Source organism: Cricetulus griseus, chromosome 2 (assembly GCF_003668045.3).
Source record: "Cricetulus griseus strain 17A/GY chromosome 2, alternate assembly CriGri-PICRH-1.0, whole genome shotgun sequence".
Taxonomy (NCBI): domain Eukaryota; kingdom Metazoa; phylum Chordata; class Mammalia; order Rodentia; family Cricetidae; genus Cricetulus; species Cricetulus griseus.
In genome coordinates, this window is record NC_048595.1 from 164,323,934 (window position 1) to 164,344,188 (window position 20,255).

General features: G+C 49.6%; 1 protein-coding gene across 5 annotated transcripts in view; it reads left to right on the forward strand.

Annotated features, from left to right (window-relative positions):
- The window catches only part of Ctif (cap binding complex dependent translation initiation factor), a 241,089-nt gene that overhangs the window by 65,112 nt on the left and 155,722 nt on the right, over positions 1-20,255 (forward strand). For all 5 annotated transcript variants that reach the window (XM_027397922.2, XM_035440051.1, XM_027397919.2 and 2 more), the window contains exons 3-6: positions 1,307-1,378; positions 11,503-11,576; positions 12,556-12,660; positions 17,229-17,304. In XM_027397922.2, the coding sequence (XP_027253723.1) occupies positions 1,307-1,378; positions 11,503-11,576; positions 12,556-12,660; positions 17,229-17,304 (327 nt within the window). The remainder of the gene's footprint in view (positions 1-1,306; positions 1,379-11,502; positions 11,577-12,555; positions 12,661-17,228; positions 17,305-20,255) is intronic.

Consider the following 20,255-nt stretch of genomic DNA (forward strand, 5'->3'; position numbering starts at 1 on the left):
ATCTAATGGAGGCAATTCCTTGATTGAGATTCCTCCTCCCCAGATATGTCGAGATTTGTGTTGAGTTGACAAAACCAACCAGCACAGACGTCAAAAGGCTAATTAATGTTTGTTTTGTTTCTCTTACTACATAGCTCAAACTCAGGATCCTCCTGCCTCAGCTTCCCTCATGATGGGATTACAGACATGGACCCCTGTCTTATTTTTTATTAACTATAAGTAGTAATATTTTGAATGTATTGGGTTATGTCAGGCATATTGCTTAGCTTAATTTCTTAACATCTGGCTTCTAAGAACTGTAGTAATATCTGTGACTTATCTTTGTGCCATTCATTTCCTTGGAGCATACTTGAGCTTGACCTATAGCCTCAGCATCATCATGAAAGATCCTTCCTCCTCTAGGCATACTGTCCTCAGCCACAGTGCACCTGTGCTGGCCTGGAGCCTTCCCTATTCAGCTCTGACTGGGGCCACACTCTTTCTGCTGGGCATGTCATTTGGAGTGAAGGCTAAGGTCAGTGTGCAGCAGAACTGGAGAGGTTGGATAATATCTAACACCACCTCAAAGCCAGCTTGCACTTAGCAGAGGACTGTCTTCCTGCTTCGGTGTGACTGTGCAATGACAATATTCCTGCACAGCTTCACGGAGTTGCTCAGCATTGCTGTGACCATTAAACAGATAACAGCATGGGAGAGAGCCCACATATTTCAGTGGCTTCAAGTGCAGCTCATGGGAGTTTGTCAAAATGCTGATCCTTGGCCCTAGCCTTCACAGTCACCAATGGAGAGTGAAACCCAGGATCTTCCACATGACAGACTTTGGGGACACTTATGTAGGTGGTAATTGACAACAAATTGGGACATTCCTCAGCTTGAACTAGTCTTCTGAGACCTGTCTGCAGTTTCTGTATGATGCCAGATCCATAGTCATCTGGAGCTGGGTGTATAGAGCTACACACACTTGCTGCCTTCCAGCTCCAGCCATGTCCCTTATCATGATAGCCAGCCAGCATGATAATCAGAGGTGATACTGCTTGTCCAGAATAACTAGGTGTTGTGTTTGGTTGACATTAGGATGTAGCTGGATCGTTATCTTTTTGTGAACTTAGTTAGGGCTTCCCCAGGCCTATACCCAGAGGCCACCTTGATGTGGTATTTAGACAGGCCACCTTGGACTACGTACCGGTCTTTAGGGATGGGTCTGCCACTGAAAATGCCAAGTGGGATTCCCCAGTGAGCCTGCTGAGAGGCAGAATGAGGGTGAGCACATGCCCTGCTGTCACTAACCACTCCTTTCTGCCTGCAGTGGACTGCGGACTGCAGAGAACAGCTGGATGGTAGCTGTTCCTTCTCCAGAGGTCGAGCTCCGCCACAGCAGGTAGGGAACCAGTTCTGTGCTCCATCTGCAAGCTGTCACATGTTTTTGCTTTTCTGGGACCCTGGGGCTGGCCCTTGGGTGACTCCTAAATGATGGGGATGAGAAAAGCATGCAGAAAGATGGGAGCGAGAAAGATACCAGGCCTCTAGGAAGCCCCCTTTAATTCCTTTGCCGCCTTGGAGTACCCCACCCACAACACATGGATTCTGAAGAGTACTCTTCAGTGGCCTTTTATGAAATGCTACTTATCTGTTAACAACCTAGATGGCCACTGAGAGGAGGGTGGTGAGATGATCTGTGAAGTGTCCTTTGTGGAATATTGTATTGTCAGGTGAGCAAACCGGAACCTGGGTGCTGACACCTGTGGTGGGACCACAAGCACTCAGGGTTTGGAAGCTGATGGGGTGCTTTGGAAACCTCTTTTCTGGGTCTACAAGGGGCCGGAGTGGAGCATATGGAGGTGCTCAGAGGTCTGGACTATGTAGTCCACAGATCTTCTGGGGCAGGGGGTGTTCTCCTGCTAAGGCATTCTGGCACTTCAAGGGCCTGTTACATGCACATGGGATCCTGAGGGGCTGTGTGGACAGGAGAGAAGGGAGGCAGCTGCTCTCACTGATACCTTGTCCCTGTCTGTGAAAACCAGGAGGCTAGGAGCTGAAGAAATCACTCTCCCCAGCCAAGCTCCATCTCAAAGTTGGTCTCCCACCGCAGATTCCACAGCCCTTAATCCTACAGTTGCTTTAAGGACACATTGCCAGGATCACTGGCTTGGTCCCACCCAGTCCTTTGTGCTAGCTAGAACTAACCCCTTGCTGGGGTTGCAACTCAGTGGCCAAGCACCTGCTTAGCATGAACAGAGCCCTAGCCTCCACCCCAGCACTGCAGGTATAAAAAGCAAAGCTAATTCCCCATCTCTGTTCTGCTCCAAAGGAAGATACTTAGTGTCCTCAGTTCTTGATCATTCTTAGGCTCCAGGGCTTTTGCTGCCCCAGGGTGTAGGGGAGACAACTATCTTCATAGTTCACTCTCATAACATTTGTATAATTGTTTCCACCTTAGTTATGGCTTCTGTTTGCTCTGATAATGACTGAAAGTAACTTGGGCAGGAAGTGGTTCATTTCTACACTTCCAGATACAGACCATCACTGGGGGCTTACATGAGTATACAGTGCCTTGCCCTGCCTTGCCTTGCCATGCATGTGTAAGTCAGGACAGGAACTCAAGCAGGGAAGGAAACTGGAGGCAGGAACCAAAGCAGAAATCATAGAGGAGTGTTGTTCATTGGCTTGTTCAACCTACTTTCTTATACAACTCAGGAATACATGCCCAGGATTGGCACCACTCGAAGTAGGCTGGGCCCTCTCCCATCAATCATTAATCAAGAACATGCCCAACAGACTTGTCTATAGGCCAGTCTTATGAAGGCATATTCTCGATTAAGAGTTCCTCTTCCCAAATGAGTCTAGCTGGTGTCAAGTTGACAAGAAACTTGTCAACAGTTTCCTTTTTTAATTTTTATGTTAATTGTACAGAGTATTTGATTTCATTTGGCCTTTCCATACATGTGTATTAAACTGCAGAGATAGATCTCCTTGACAGGTTAGGAGCAGGAGCCTAGATTCTGGTTTTTGTTCTGCTACTTGGTGGCCAATACTTCTTCCTCAGATGAAAACCAGAGATTCTGGGTAGCCTCTGAGGGTCCTTTTGGCATGTCATCTATCCCATTTGCAGATGAGTAAACTGGGGTGCACAGAAAAGGGGGCTTGTCCAAACTGGACTGTGCACCTTGCATCCAGGTCTCTTGTCTGCCCAGTACCTACAGGCTACTTCTACCTGCCCTGTTGCAAGTCATGTACTTCCAAGGGCATCTCAGCCTGCTGCCTCCTTGGCAGGGGACCCCATTGCCTTTCCTGAAGCATTCTCCTAGGCCTAAGATTTGCAGCTCAGTGGCTCTGTTTCCAGTTTCTGGATATGACTCTCAGCAGGGAGGGGAGCCAGACAACAAGAACTGATGTTTCTTGGTCAGTAGTTGACTAGCTCTGGAATTTTCCAGGGTAAGGTCCTTCATTCTCTTCATTCACTTCTTCCTGAGCCCCCTGTCCCTGCCCTTGCCCTCTCATACTGTCACTCCAGACAGGATCTCCAGAGGCTGAGGAAGGGCCCTTCTCCCACCCCTCAGCGCCCCTACCCTGGTCTCCTCTGGGCTGTTCTTGCTCCACTGTTTATTCACTCAGAGTAGGTGAAGTGGTTGGACTAGGCAGTGTGGTGGGGCGGGGCTTGTGGGAAGGCTGCCCCCCAGTGGGGTTCGGGATGGCTCTTCACTGCCTAAGTATCTTGAATACACTTTGAGGTCAGGCTGACTACAGTCTCTACTTTGGGGAAGGCCTGGGCAGTCTTCCAGGGTGAGAAGGTTTCTTCAGAGTGAAATCCAACTGGACATAGGGAAGAAACTGAAATGCTTTATTGGCTGGTGTAACTGAGCCACAGGTTCACTGTGGGGAAGGAACCTTAGACTGGAGGTGACAATCTGAGCATTAGCCCACCTACTTGTCCCTGACATAGCTAGCAGTAATAGCAGCAGCATTGCTTCCAGCTGATCTGTGGCCCCTCTGATCATCTCAGAAGGGAAAGGACAGGAGAGGCTGGGACACACCCACACACAATGAGCAACCACATGGCCTATGCCTTGAAGTTGGGGTGAAGTCTTGCAGTGACTGTGTTGGAGAGTGGAGAAGGCTTGGCTTGCCTCTGCTCTGTTAGAGCACACATGATATCATGAAAACTGCTCAGATCCAAGGTGGTGGAGTCAGGATTCTGAGGTGAGGCCATGCTTCCTCCTTCAAGGACCTCACCCTCAAGGAGAAGGCCAAGCCACAGGTGCAAATGAGCTCTGAGCTCAGATACACATGTCTGTGGGGCAGTGGAGATTTGGGTGGGCTACACAGGGCCATGGAGAGAGCACCTCTTGACAGAAGGCTGAGGTGGCACCAAGTGCCACACTGCCCTACATGGGGAGGCAAGAATGATGGGCAACACCTTGTGTCAGTAGCAAAAGGCTTGATAGGTCAAGTCAGGGGACTGGGTAACACAGGACAGCAGACACAGGATGGAAGTCACATTCTTTCTTTCCTCTAGCCCAGGTGAGTATTGAGGAGCAATCTAACAGCTCAACAAGGTCAGGCTGGCTCCAGATTCCTCTCTGTTGGCCTGCCATTCTTGGGTGTGGTTTTCTTCCATGGCCTGTGGTATCTCCTGCCATCTCTGTGTACCACCACTGGGAGTACCACCGTGGGTCTCATCCCTAGAACCCTGACTCCTGCTGGAGCAGCCATCCTATGAGGACCTCTGGGGAGGGTCACAGGAAAGCCCCAGGTAGATGGTCTGTGGCTGATCTGCCTGGCCTCTGCTTGCCTTTTTTCTTGAGGAGGACCAGGAAACTGCCTGCTGAAGGGTACATCAGCTCGGCATGGGCATCCTCCCATTAGCACATCCAAATTACTATTCTCTGCTGTCTAGACAGACACCCTCACACTAACTCAAGTCACAGTCAAGCTGTTTCCTGTACCCACCTGCCACCTCAGCCAAGTAACCCTAAAAAGGGGGGGTGCCACTGGCTCCACATCTCAGGCCTACTGGCACAGGGCCTTGCATGCACTGGGCTCAGTAACGGTGCTGAGCCTGCCTGAAACTGGCCAAGACCCAGGCTGTATAGGCATTCCCTTAATCTCGCAGAGTCTAAGTGAGCTTTCTGGGCTTAGAATGACAGGGTGGCTCTAAAATCCCATGGTCACCCATGGGGACAATGACTTCTAAGAGTGAGCTAGCTGTTCCTCTTACTGCCACACCTGCGACACTGATACCAGGAATGCAGAGGTAATCAGGAGGAGGTAAGGGTGGGGCAGGTGGAGTGGTCTTCTTGCCTTCAGCCCAGGAAGCTAGTATGGCATTGTCTGATCCTGAATGGAGGCCCAGGGGTAGGCAGCACCCATGGAGATTAGCCATGCAGTGAGATGTTTATTTCTCTATGGCAGGCAAGGCTCTCGTTCTTTGGTTATTTCAACTAGTGCAAAATAATACCTTGCCCTGTTTGGAAGCAAGTCGGGGTAGCCGGCAGGCATCCCATGAAGTGGGAGGAAGGGAGTCCAGATCAAAAAATGAGCCAACCAGCTGCCAGGAACTAGGATTCAGCTGTATCTGGCAGTTTGCCACTCCCATTCCTCTTTCCAAGAGGCTGCTACCACGAGTCATTTGGTGAGGATGATGGGACATGTCCTGGCCGTCACTGCAGTGGGGGAAACACATGGCGGCAGCTGAGAGGACAGCACATGAAAAGGGAGACCAGTGGCACTGTATTTAGAGACCTTATCCACGTGCAGGCTGGAGGTGTCTGCTCCATCTGCTCACATGTGCTGAGGGAAGGAAACGAAGTTGTAAAAAGCAGAAGAGCTTCTGTTTGGACCTTGAGGAAGACTTCCTGGCTGAAGGACTTGATGGCCGTGACAGTGGCTCTTAAGGCAATGGAATCATTGCTGGGAACCTGATGAGCACACTTCCTTATCAGACAGTTGACAGCTCATGGAGCCCTGGGAAATCTGGGGGAGTGTGAGGAATGATGTCAGGTTGTGGCCAATGACTTGTAATCTCACCTTCTCTGGAATGGTAGGTGTGGTGTAGGGCACCCCATTATGAGAGGGAAAGAGCCTTACCCCTAGGTAACCCTGGAGTAACACTGATTCTAATTACCTCTTCTACCGCTAAGGCATTGGCATAAGTCTGGGTTTCTGTGCCAATCTGCAAGCTGGTGCAACCATGACAGATTCAAAGGATGGCAGATGGCAACTAGGAGAACATCTAATATTCCCTAGCCCTGGCAAAGGTCAGATAGAGCTTTCTGGCCTGGCTGACCAGCAATGGCAGGATGTGGCCTGTTGGCAATTAAAAAGTCATTAGTATGCCTGATGCCTTAGGAAAACACCTGGACGTTGAAGTTGCTTCTATGGATAAGGAAGAAATCCTTCTCTATGTTCATGCCGCTGCTCTCTGCAGAGCTGGTACTTACTGAGTAACATTGTATGCTTGGCCAGCATATAGCAGCTGAAGCCTTCTGTGTCATTGCCTGCTTGTAGAGTGACGATTCAGTAACCCAAAGTGAATTCAAGATGTGTACCTGAAGTAGCCCCCTCAACAGATGTGAGCCAGGAACTACAGTCATTCTGTGTGGCCCTCTTGGTCTCTGGGAAGGACATGAGAATTGATCTCTTTCTTTGGGAACAGGTAGAATGCTTGAATAGATAGAAAGGAAAAAAAGCTGGAGGAAAAAACTAGCAAAGAGAAGCTGGACATTATATTGGGGCACTGGGGTGGTAGATGCAAGCACAGCTAGCATTGATGGCTCATGCTGGGTAGTACTAGCTAGAGGGGCTGAACATGTTGAATGTAGAGGTTCTGCTGGGCTGAGATGTTGGAACTCCTGTCCAGTCCTGTCCTTCTTCATGTCCGTGTATATATTATATAATTTTCTCTGTTGTTCTATACTGAAGTCAGTGCTTTGTGCCAGTCAGTACAGCCAAGATGATGCTGTGTAACAAGCAATCTCAAATCTTAATAACTTCTAACAACCCACTGGAACCCAGCTGCATGGTGCAGTTGCCTTTCTCTGAGATAGGGTGTCACTGTCTACACCAACCCAGGCTGGTCTACAACTCATCATCTTCCTGCCTCCTCCTCCTCCTGAGCACTGGGATTACAGGTGGTGCCACTATACCTAGCTTGGTAGTTATCTGTTTTTACCCATCATCACGAGGGAAAAAGAGCTCAGAGAATCTTGCATTGGCCGTTCATGCTGCAGCCTGGGTGTACCACCTGTTTGGCTATGAGCTGTTTGACCGGACTTTGAAAGCTAAGTACCCTCATTCCCAAAGACTTCCCTTTGTCACAATTAGGGCATCCTTTTGCTTGGATGTTTGTTTTCCCACCCATTGATCTCTTGCCCTGGCTGAGGTGGCATCTCAGCAAACTAGCTGACACGGAGATTGAAGTAGAATTTGGTCTCATAACACAAAAATGTCCTAGTTTGCATCCGAAGCCATTTGTTTTAGCAAGAATCAGAGATTCTAAACAGTGACAAAGATCAGTGATTAATGCCAACTGGGAGATGCTAAGTCAACCCTCATCAACGTTAGACCTGTGCCCTGGGAAAGACCATACGAAAAGGATGAAGAGATGAGTCATAGGCAGGGCGAGGATGTGCAAAGCCCAAATCTGACAAAGAAGTTCTAGAATGCAGAAGGGACTCTCAAAACCCATTAATTATCCCATGAGGAATATATGAAGAGACATTTCCACCAAGGAACTGCAGTCAGGAACTGAGCACACAGGCAATTCTCCCCACCACTGGCCCTCAGGAAATGCGAAGCAACCCACGAGACATCCCTGTGCTCTAACAGCTTCGAATGCTGGTGCGCATGCCTTGGGGAGAGGGGCTGTAGAGCTGGTGAGGGATATAAAAAATAGTCATCCACACATTTGCCAGTTTCGTTAGAAGAAAGGAAATGAAACCTTTGAGAGTGATGTGATCCAGCATGAATACTCCTGGGTATTTGTTCCAGAAAATGAAAGCCTGTGTTCGCAAGAAACCTGCCCTCAAGTTTATAACAGCTGCCTATGAGTGGGAAACTGCAATCACCCTGTGCTGGCTGGTCTTATGTCAACTTGACACACACTAGGATCGTCTGGAAGGAGGGAGCCTCAATTGAGAAGATGCCTCCATATAAGCTCCATCTGTAAGGCATTTTCTTAATTAGTGATTGAAGTGGGAGGACCCAGCACCATTGGGCTGGTGTTCCTAGGTTCTGTAAGACATCAGGCTGAGTGAGCAACTAATGAGAAATAAGCCAGTAAGCAGCACCCCTCCGTGGCCTCTGCATCAGCTCCTGCCTCCAGGCTCCTGCCCTGTGTGAATTCCTGTCCTGACTTCTTTTGATGGTGGACTGTGATGTAGAAGTGTACACCCTTTCCTTCCCAACTTGCTTTTGGTCATGATGTTTCATTGCAGCAATAGTAACCCTAACTAAGACACAAATCCAACTGTTCTTCAGTGCGTGAGTGGTCAGACATGCTGCAATGCTTGCCAGTGGGAAGGAGTGGCCTGTGGCCACAACAACACCATGAATCTCCAGATGATGCTGTGTGGGAAAAGTCCAGTTCCCTAAAGCTGCTTAATCCATGATTCCACTTCTGTCATGTGGACATATGGAGTGGTAGTTGTTGCTAGCGGGTGGAGAGGGAGTAGAGGCAAGGACAGGGGTGGGTATGGACAGAAAAGGGGGCCATAGAGGGAGCCCTGTCATAATGGAAATGCCATGTGCCCTGGCTGTATCAGTGTCAGTATCTTAAAGGTAACACTGAGTTATACTTTTATGAGTTTCCCTGTGGAGGGAATCTGGAGTCTATTTATATTATTTCTTACAAGTCCACCCCAATATCTATTTCTTACAAGTTCAAACAGCTGTTTAAACATAGCTTACCTTTTTAAATTATAGAACCCTGTTTCTTCAAAATCTTCTGTGGCATTTCGGCATTGCCAGCCATTGGGGAAATGCAAACTAAACCCACAGTGAGATATTATTATTTCAGAATGGCCAAGGCAAGTAGAAATTCTCAAAGTGAGGGAGAAGATGTGTGGCACCACTCCCCCCATCTATGGTCTTCACACCTGCTCTAAGTAGTCCTGGGTCCTGTGATCTCCGTTTCTTACCCAGCCCTCCACGTTTGTTCTACTAGGAGAGACATGGACAAGGGTGGAGTTGTTAAGGAAGGCCTCCCTATTCAAGATGGCATCTTGGAGGGTGGGATGGTGTTGGGGTGCAGATTTTATTTCCCCCCTCTGCTGGGAGCCTTTCTGTAGTAAGGAACCAGGGACAATTGTGGGCCCTGCTATTTCAGCAGAGGCCCGTCAGATAGCCCACCAAGAATGGCCTGTGACATGGCTCAGCCTCAGGCAGACACACATAGCACAGCCCACTTTGAGCCTCAGTCACATGCCCAGGTGGCAGAGATGGTGGGAGGGAGGACTGGCTTAGGAGGGATAAGTTGGCCACAGGCTTCAGCCTGTCTCCATTTCTCCCTGCCCTGTGGTTTTAATTTGAGTGTAAAAGGAGCATGGAGAGATGGGCAGACAGACAAGAAGCCCCCAAGTGAGATGAGTAGATGTTCCTTCCCCTCTGTTCTCAGCTCTGTTCTCTTTACTGCCCTTCTCCAGCCTCAAAGGCATCTCTGTTGCCAAGGGATTGAGCATGTCTGGTCCTCTCCCACTAGCACTTGGGCGCTGTCCTTGGTACTAAACGTGTGTGTGTGTGTGTGTGTGTGTGTGTGTGTGTGTGTGTGTGTGTGTGAGAGAGAGAGAGAGAGAGAGAGAGAGAGAGAGAGAGAGAGAGAGGGAGGGAGGGAGGTGAATGTGATATGTAAATATATGGTGTATTAGTATGTATATAGTGTGTATGGTATATAAATGTGTTGTGTGTATGGGAGCTATGTGTACCTTGTATGTAGTATGTTTGCATATACAATCATGGACCGAATAGTGAAATTTCAACCAGCAGTAGAATGAATGTACCACACTGGGCCCATAAGATTGTAGTGAAAACATTTCTTGTTACCTAGCAACATCATAGCCATTGCTTTGTCAGAGCACAGGGCATTAGTCACAGCGTTGTGACAGTGCCTTTGCTTTGGTGCTCCTGCGGTGCCCAAATCAGAGCTCAGGTCATGCTGAATTGTAACTGAGAATGGGTTATCACACACCAGCTCTGTGGGCCGGGCTCATGGCTCATCCTCCTTTGTGTTGTATCAGTAGCTGCCTAGGTACATATGGAGCACACCCTTTTTCCAGAGAGCTGGTGGCTCTGAGTAATGGTGGATCCTGGGATGTTCTAGTCTTCATGGATAATCAGTAGATTGGTCCTCCAGAGAGGACCCGACAATGAAAGCTAGGACAGCACCAGGTGGCTAAGCAAGAGGTCATAGCACACCTAAAGAAAAGTAGTGTGTCACAAACTAAACACCCAGACCAAACAGGACATTTGGTCAGTTTCTTCAATGTCCCCTCCCATTTCAGTTCTATAGTCACAGCTTAGTTTTTCTTGTCCTAAAACTTTATGCAAATCATATCATATCTGTATTCCTTTTTCACATTGTTTATGGGGTTTATTTGTACAATCACGTGATGTTTTCATTTGTTTATTCTCACTGCTGTGTAATATTCCAATCTGTGAACATAGCAGCAGTTCTGTGTGGTCAGCTATTGGCAGGCCTGTGGGTGGTCAGCACTATTGCATTCTTGTGTGGTCGTATCTAGGAACATCCGTACATATTTGTTGTAAACACTGGTTTACACCTAGGGATGAGCCTCCGTGTCTCTGACTTGTCTGATGATGAGCACTAGGCAAGGTTGGGGGGACTGATGGAGGGTTTGTTGGGGTGATCAGCACCTAGAGGGCAGTGACCAAATCGCAGACACAGCACCAAGTAAAGCATTTTCTGTCTACAGTGTGAGTCATGTAGGAAGCCTCCAAGGATGCAGCCTGCAGTGATGATCGTAAGAAATGCAGTTACTGGGACAGCCTTGGTCTATGGGGCTTCTTGGGAGGCAAGGCTTACATGTTTAAGAAGTCTACTCCTATGTGGGTGCTTCAGCCGGCCTGGTGTTTTGGGTCCCATGGGCAAGGAGAAACAATTAACACCAGGCAGGCAGTGGTGGTGAAGGCTCATAACAGTCACAGAGTGCGTGCTAGATACTGAGGCACTGAGAAGGGACCACAGGCTTCGGCAGCAGAGATGCAGGCATGGGTCTGGACTGTACACCTCTGTGATACACCATCTCAGAGAGGACCTGTGTGTGGGAGGAGGCCTGAAGTCTCCGAGGTTCCCTAGCCCTCCTGATGCTCCTGCTAGGACACTCCCTTTGTTGGCTCACTCCAACCTCCACCCATTCAGGCTCCTGGCCTTAGGTGTCAAAGAGGGCCCTGCAGCCCTCTCATGCTTAGACTTATGGTGGGCCTCTATCCAACTGTTTTCAGTGTCCTGGCCCCAAAAGTAATGCCAGCCCCTCACTTTGTGTCTTTCAGAATGGCAACAAAGACAACTCTCTAGACGTGCTGGGCACAGATATCTGGGCCGCCAACACCTTTGATTCCTTCAGGTAATTTCCTCCTTTCTCTGTGGTGTCCAGTCCTCGCCATTGTCTTCCCCCGCATCAGGGCTTATGTATGGGGCAGGTTCAGTAGGGAAACAGAGATGTGAGGCTGTAGGGGAAGAAGGGCTGCTAGCAGAGGCTCAAGGAGTAAAAACAAGAGAGAACTCTTCCAAGAAAGGAAAGGGCAAAGGAAGACAGGACGACTGAAGGGGAGGGAGAGAGCAGGGGAGAGAGTTGGGAGGATGGGAGCATGGAAGGAAGGGGCCTGTGGCTATTATGGGAAGGTGAGGTGTAGGCCCCCACCCTTCGCACATGCCAATCTACAGAAAAGGGCATACAGGGCTCTCTCTGTAGCTCAGTGGTAGAGTGTCTTCAAGGCTCACGCAAGGTTTGCTCCTTAGCAACACACACAGAAGGAGGACTGACTGACTGATTCAGACTCTAGAAGGTTCCTGATGGTGCTTGCTTGGCATTAGCCAGGACTCCTCAGGGGCATACCACAACCGGGTATCACTCTTGTCTTTGGTCTTCAGTCATCTCTGCCCCATTCTCTTGAGCTGCCCAACTGTGGGCACACTGCAGGTACGCCTGGCCTGGGTACAGACTCTCTGGCATAGCAGAGCTCTAGGGAGCTGGCCCCTGTCTCCCCACCTCTGTTCACTCAGAGCATCATTTTGTGTTCTGGTGACATGTTTTTGTCCTCCTTCCCTCTCCAGCCCTTCCTAAATGTAGGCATGAAATAAACTGGCTTGTTGTGGGGACCCCTGCAGAGTGGGCAGCCGGCCCACATTCATGTTGGGGAGCATGAATTTTCCCACGGCAGAATTGGAGACACCTTGAGTTCCATTCCAAATGGGTCTGAACAGGCCCCTACCCTCAGGTGTGGGTGCCCTCCCCTCCCCACGCCCTGAATCTCCTGCCTACCCTGCATTAAGAAGACTTCTTACCTCCTGCCTTATGTTTGTCGCCCTCCCTCACCCTCTAGCGGTGCCACCTGGGACCTGCAGCCTGAAAAGCTGGACTTCACCCAGTTCCATCGGAAGGTCCGCCACACGCCCAAGCAGTCCCTGCCACACATCGACAGAGAGGGGTAAGGACACCTCGGAGGACCTAGCACAGGGAGAGGAATGAGGTGTAGGGGGCAGGGCTTTGTTCCACTGCACAGGGGAAATGGAGTGACTCCATGTCCCAGGTGCTCTCCCTGCCCCAGGACTGCAGGCTCACTGGCTTTTCTAGAGAATCCCTCCGTTCTCCCCAGCAGCCATATACTGGCTCCTGTGTGACACTGAATGTCTCTTATCAAGTAGCTGGCGGGTCTCCAACTGGAGCATCTGGGAGACTTACTTGAACACCAGAAAAGGAGCCACCCAGAGTCTCACATTCAGTAGTTCTCGGGTCTCTTCTGTCCCAGCCATGTCCAACCTGTGATCAGTGGACACCCGCAGCTCCATGCAGACAAGCCAAGGCTAGCCATGAGTGGAGGCTCAAGTCAAAACTGTAAACTGCCTTAAAACATTATGAGGTGTGCTGTGATTTTTCTGTAAACTGATTTCAGGGCTCTTATGCTCCCACTGTACAGATGAGTTTGTTGCTGCTGCAGTATCAAATAGTTAGACACATCCAGTAGGTTGGAGATTTGCACTTCACACAAGCTCCCAGGGAGATGCTAATACTCCCTGCTGGTACAGAAGCCCCATTCTGGGAACTGGTCTCAGGGTAGCCTTCATCCTGGCCTGTCTCGCCCTTGTTGGCTCCAGGAACGAGTATTGCCTTGCTTTTAAGAGGCATCTCAGTGCCTGGGCTGCCCTCAGGACATTTGTGTGGTACCAGCCAGACATAGGTGTAAGACAAGTAGCCATTGCTTCTTTCCAGGTTTTTAAAAGTAATTTTCATAGAGATAAAATTCATGTAGGATGAAATCAGCCTCTTTAAACTATGCAGTTCAGCGGCATTGAGCTTGTTTACAATGTTCTGCGATCATTGCCTGTCTTCTTGTCCCTCGGAGTCACACCTTCCTGTCTGGCCCCACCCCAGCCCCTGACAACCACTCATCTGCTTTCTATTTTTATGAATTTGTTTTTTCTGGGTATTATAGAAATGACATCATTTGTGTCCTCTTCTGTCTGTTGCCTTTCAATGTTTTCAACTTTTATCCATGAGCATCCGTGGTCCAGTCCTTTTTGTAGATGAATAGTGTTCCACAGCACCAGCCGTTCCGCTGTTTGTTTACCCATTCATCCATTGATGGATATTTGGGTTCTTTGCTTTAGGCTTCTATGAAAAACACTTCTTGGGACATCCCATTCATGTGCACGCATCTGTTTAAGTCCCTGCTTGTGGGCTTGCTCAGTCATATGGGAACTGTGTGTAACGTGTTCAAGAACTATGAGCTGTTCCCAAAGACGCTGAACATTTTTATATTCTCACTGGGAGCATAAAAGAGTTCTGATTTTTCCAATCCTCAACCTCACTTGTACTTTGGGGGTCTTTTGGGTTTTTTGTTGTTGTTTTGGTTTGGTTTTTGAGACAGGATTTCTCTGTGTAACAGCTTTAGCTTTCCTGAAACTAGTAAGCTCTTATAGACCAGGCTGGCCTTGAATTCCTCTTGCTTCTGTCTCCCAAGTGCTGGGATTAAAGGCGTGCACCGCCACTACCCAGCTTCAGGGTCATTTTTGTTTTATAATTTTCATTGTTTTTCCTGCAGTTCCTGCTGCCCATTTCTGTCTCAAAGTTACCCTCATCTAAAAAAATGGAGATAATGGGATGTCTTACTGTATTGACATGTGTCCTCCAGCAGCTACTCTGCCCCTTCCCATCTGTAGAGGTCATTCCTCTTAGTGGCACAGGTCTCCCTGTTGGGTGCTGAACAGGAGCCTGAGAGAGGTGATGGTCTCATCCCATTTTAGAAGCACGAGAAATGGGGTTCAGAAAGGGTTAAGTAAAATACGAGGTGGAATGGGGCATTCTGGAGTACCTAAAGAATGCTTCAGAGATATTTCCTGGGTAGCTCCAGTCCCTCCTGTGTCCCCTGGGAGCATGTCTTGTGACAGCAGTGGGAAAACTAAGCCTTGGGAAATCTAGGTGATAGTGACACCTTTCTTTGACTGAGTGGGGAATGCGTGAGTCAGCTTCCCTTACAAACAGGTTGCTTGGAGGAAGTGACTAATGGCTGCACAGTGGAGATTGTTCCATGCCTAGCATCACTGTCCTGTCTAAAGCCAGAGGATCAGGCCATCCCCACTCACCAACTGTGGGTCCTACTTCCTTCACTAGGATCACCCTCTCAGCAGAGGCTGACTCAGCCTTCTAGGGTTGGGTACCCAGCGTTGTACCCATCCTGCCATTCAGGATTAATGGACAGTGTCCTGTGTCCACCTTGTGGCTAGGACAGGAACCCTGTCCCTCTTAATCTTGCCATGTGAAGGATGGACTCCACGTGTCCAGCCACTGCAACCTCCCTCAGAAACAGGTTGCCAAGGCTTCCCACAGCTTGTATTTCCATAGATGGACAGAACTGGAGCGGGCTGTTGCCTTGGCAACCCCACTGGCAGCAGTGACTCAGCTGGTCTGCAGCCACCATCTGCCTGCCACACCTGCAGGTTTGTAGGAAGTTTGACCCTGACCAGGCAGGCTAGGGGTCAGAGCTGTCCCATGTACCCTGCCCACTGCTGACCTCAGACTGCTAAGATGAGAAGCAAAGGCCAGGCCCATACTTGTTCAATGGAATCTGTCATGGGCTCCAAGCCCAACTCCACCTAGAGAGTTCGGTTACCAGGAGTGTTTTACCCAATGAAATCTTGGAGGGTGGCGTCAGCCATTCCAGTGGGGCCGGTTCCCCAGGGCCTTTTTCAACATCTATGGCCTGTTTATGCCACACAGTGGGTACTTTCACAGGCCAGTGGCACACAGTTGGTGCTTTCACAGGGCCAGCCATCACCATCAGGCAGATTGATTAGACCAATGATGGCTTCATGGTCCAGGCCTTTCTCTGCCTCCCCACTGTGACCCAGCACTTCATAGTGGGTGTGGTAGCAGGGTGTGCTTTTTTTTTCTCACCTTACACCTGTCACCTCCTCATGCCCCCTCTATTCCACTCCACCTGCCCAAGCCTGAACTATCCCAGGCACTCCTCCAGCAGCACCCCTCCCCCTTGACACATGCCTTGCTCTCCAGCAAAATGTAGCCCGAAGCTCAGTTTTCAGCATAACTGATTTGAACTCCTGGCTTTACTGTGCCTCCCACTCACTGTCCTGGGACTCCCCCCCCCCCAGCCTCATTCTGTCTGACCATCCTCCTTCCTACCTCTGCCCATCAGCTTTGCACCCTGCCCCTCTGTGTTCCTGCAACACGCCTTGGCCACAGTTCCATGAGGCTATCTCCTACCAGTTCCCTGCTTGTTGATCCCAGGTGCTAGGCTAGACTCCCAGCCTGGCATAGATATGTCTAATGAAGAAAATAAGAGTCTAGTGGAAACCAAGTTCTGATCCCTGTTTTCTTCCACCCAAGCCTTTGCTAGTTTGCCTTGCCAGGTTTTCTGTCTGGGTCCTGGGGCTTTTCCAGCCACTTTTGGGACACTTGTGTCATGCTGCCCCCTAGTGGAGGTCAGGCTCACAGCCATAGGAGATGAGTTTCCAATTTACTCTTACAAGAGCCCTGACTGAGGTGTCGAGCTGGAACCACAGCTGGATTATTTCCCTTGACAGGAAACCAGAAGCAATGTTAGGCAAATATTTAAACAAATGAGAAAATTCCTCTGGAATTTGAGCTGCATTAACACTGAAGCTGGAGATGTTACCCACTGGAGACTCAGAAATGAGAAAGGTGCCCGAGGCTGGGCAACCTCTGAATTATTCTTCTTTCTACCTGCTTCTCTGCCCCATGGAATCATGGTAACAGTAGAAGTGACAGTGGCAGTAGGGATACACTTACCCTGTGCCTTATGGTGTTATCATTTTAATCCAATAGCCAGGTTATGATGTTAGGCACTGTTATGATCCCTTTTCCAAATGAAGAAACAGTGGTATAAGAAAGCTAAGTGATTTACACTGAGTCCCTCAGGAAGGGATACAGCTAGAATCCACACCCTTGCAGTCTGGCACTAGAAGATACGCCTTTATACATGTGCAAAAGTTGGAACTTTGGGCCAGCATCTCCAGCGTGCAAGTACACCCATCCACAGAGGCCCTGAATACAGAAGACACAATATAGCCAAGTGGCTGGTATTACAGGCCTGGAAACAAAGGGAAAGAAACTATGTTGGGGCTTCTGCCAACTCCTACCTGCCTGTGTGTCCTTGAGATAGTTGCTTGGTCTCTCTGTTTGCTGATTTTTCCTTTGGTGCAGTTAGTGGGGCCAAAGGAACTGGCATTTTCAGGAATTGTGTGGGCGTGGGGGGTATTCGTTAGTCAGGAGCTTAGCCGCTATGCCTAAGAGGACGGAGTGGGGGTGGGTATCAGTGAGTTCACTGCTCACCTCTCTTCTGATGCAAGTTGCTTGAGGATTAAAGGAATCCATCTCTGGGGCCCTTTCCTCAGGTGGGACTCTTGAGGGATAGCAGAGCCACAGCTCTCCTGACCGGCCCTCCTCTCCTGCAGCCAGGCAAGGATACAGCTGTGGCTAAACTATCCTTCCAATGCCTCTCTGTCTTTTGTGGTCTAGGTGTGGAAAAGGGAAGCTGGAAGACGGGGATGGCATCAACCTGAATGACATCGAGAAGGTCCTCCCAACCTGGCAGGTAGGTCCTCAGTCTGCTGTCTGCCTGGGCACTCCTTCTGGTCCCTTGCTCCAGCTGGTGGCGTAGTGCATGGGAAATAGGCACAGGTGGATAGAATGGGGACTCACCTTGGACCAGCTGTCCCATGGACAGCATTTGTGGCAGCCCACCTTGGTGACACCATAAGGATAGGCCTCAGTCCCTTGAATGAAGTTGCCTTGTGCTAGCCACCACCTCAGCTTGGAAGTTTGTTTCTTGACCTGACACGGCAGGGGGTGAGCGTTCTGCAGCACGCTCATGTGTGCAGCAAATCTACAGAGTGTCTAATGTGGCTTTTGCCCTGCCAGCCTCTGGTGCCTGCTGTGCTTACTGATTTTGCCCCTGATTTGGTTACTTTACCAGAGTGGGTCCAAGCTCCAAGATGGAAGACTCGCTCAGCAGGGCTGAGTGAACTAGGGTCTAGAGACTTCAGAGGAAATGGTGGGAAACTGGCTGTTCCAGCGATGGGCACTTAGGACCATAATCCCCTAGAAAGGGACTGGAGGGTGACAGCCTGCCACTCCTCTACCATGTCACCTGCTCTTCTCACCACTGAATCTCACTGTTTGACCTTCGCTCTTCACACTTCCCTATCCTTGTCCTCTTTGTCCTGCCTTGAACCTGTCACTGAGAGAGGCAGGGAAGTCCACAGTACAGCTCCAGCACCTCAGTGAGAGTAGGCTGGCAGGGGCTCTTTCTCCCTTTCTCTGGGTTTACTGAGTTTCTTAGGTCTGGAGTTTGTGGTTTTGTCATATTTGGAAGTGTGTGTGTGGATCCATATGTGTATGGACACACAAGGGTAGACGAAAAACCTACTGCTCTCTCCTATCCCTCAGTTGCTATCTACTTTATTCTTTGAGATTGTTACAATTTCCGTGCTCACTTCGGCAGCACATATACAGGTGTATGCTACCACACTTGACTTATAGGTCATGATTCACAGTACATCAGAGTCAAAACCAGTAAGGAATGGGCTGGCGAAGTGGTGCCGTGGGTGAGCAAGCTTGTTGCACAAGCTGGATGGCCTAAGTTCAATCACTGGAACCTGCACAAAGTTGTCCTCTTACCTATACCACCTGGACTGTTGCCTGTACACACACACACACACACACACACACACACAGAGAGAGAGAGAGAGAGAGAGAGAGAGAGAGAGAGAGAGAGAGAGAGAGAGAGAGAGAATCTTAGAAGACAACTACAAAAAGCAAGTACGGGAGAGGATATTGGAGTGAGAGAACAGAAGTGTCAGCCCTTCACTACCTCATCTCAGGGATACAGCATTGCTCTTCCATATGCCATGTGCTGGTTGCACAGACCAACCCTGCTGCATCATGGGAAGGCCTGCTCAGCTGCAGGATCATAGAGAGGAGTCCGTAGTTCTAAAACACTAGAGGAAATTCCCATGTGCAGCAGTAGTGGAAACCTCCGATTCCAGCTGATTCTGCCAGAGGCTCAGCCACTGCATCGGGACTTTGCATTTCCCGGGGATGATGGTGACACAGCTCTCTAGCACAAGAATTCCAGGTCCCAGAGAAGTGGGATGTTGAAGGGGTGGTTGTTCTGAGAGCTCTTAACATCCCTCAGAGAACCACACAGCTGGAGGTACCTACAGCAGTTGTCTGTTGGGGCTCCTGGGTGTTGGCTGCCCTGGCCATGGCATTCGTGTGTGCAAGGTTTTGAGGTTCAGGGGTCACATAACGCAGTGCAGAATGTCTGGACTCCTCCCCTCAACCACTGAGTGCCAGTTACTAGAGATGGTGTCTGGTGATCGTCAAACTTCCAAATTTATCATGTGTCCAAGTAAAGACCATATTAGAAGGAAAACTCTCCATAGCTTAGGGTCCCTGGGCATGTGCAGAGATAAATGAAGCCCCAGACAGAAACCCACTAGCTCCCTTCCCTTCTTCCATCTGGAGCCAAGAGCTAGATAAAGGAGGTCAGCCTGAGCTCATTTCCTCCCTGCCCTCCATTCTCGCTTCACGGCAATAGAGGCACCAAGGCCCCTCTCACTCTGTCCCCAACACCCAAACTACTGTCTCCAGTCTCTTGATCCAGCTCACCTGGCCAGCCTCTGTCTTGGGCTCAGTCTCCCCTACCTGCAATGCAGCTGGACCCTGTCCCCATCTGTCTTGACCCTTCATTCCTCTTTGCTTTCCCTCTGCCCGGCACCCAGCTCATGCTTTCTCTACCTTATGGGCCCCTTGTCCTGGGAAGGCCACCTCCCCTGTGACATCCTCTCAGATATACAGGGCGAGTCCATCCTCAGAGGCCCCCAGGCTTCCTCTCACCCCTGCATGATGGTTCCTGTCCCAGTGTCTCTGCTCATTTACATGTCAAGACTCCCTCCCTCCCTAGACTAGGACAGCAGAGGGCTGTGTCCATATGTCCTTCATAACACAACTCCAGGCCTTATGCACCTTCATAATCAACCCTACCCCTTACTGAGAGGACACTGTTGAAGAATGGCTTTCTAGAGGCCTGCTGGTAGCCATACAACTCATGGGAGTTTTACTGTTCGGACACTGAGGCCATTCCCTCCACCCCCATACCCCGACCCTGCCCCCAGCTAAGAGTGTCCCCTATAAGTGCCAGCCTAGCTGTACTCTTCAGTGTGTGATTTCTGGGATATACCTTGAACTTTTTCCCACCATCTCTTGTGTTAGGATTTAATAGGCCACAGAACAATATTAAGCCCTCAAATCTCAGTGGTTTCACACACTAGGGTTAGCGATCCAAATATCCCCAACTTGCTTCCTTGGGTGTTTGAGGGTCCAGTTGGATTCTGTTTGGAGTCCTGCCACCCTCAGGTAGCCCTGGCAGAAATAAAGAGTAAGAGGTTCATGCCCTGGGTCTTAAATGTTTGGTCCCAGAAGTATCACTTCATTTGTATCCCATTGAACGGTGAGTCACATGACTACACTCATCTGTAGTTT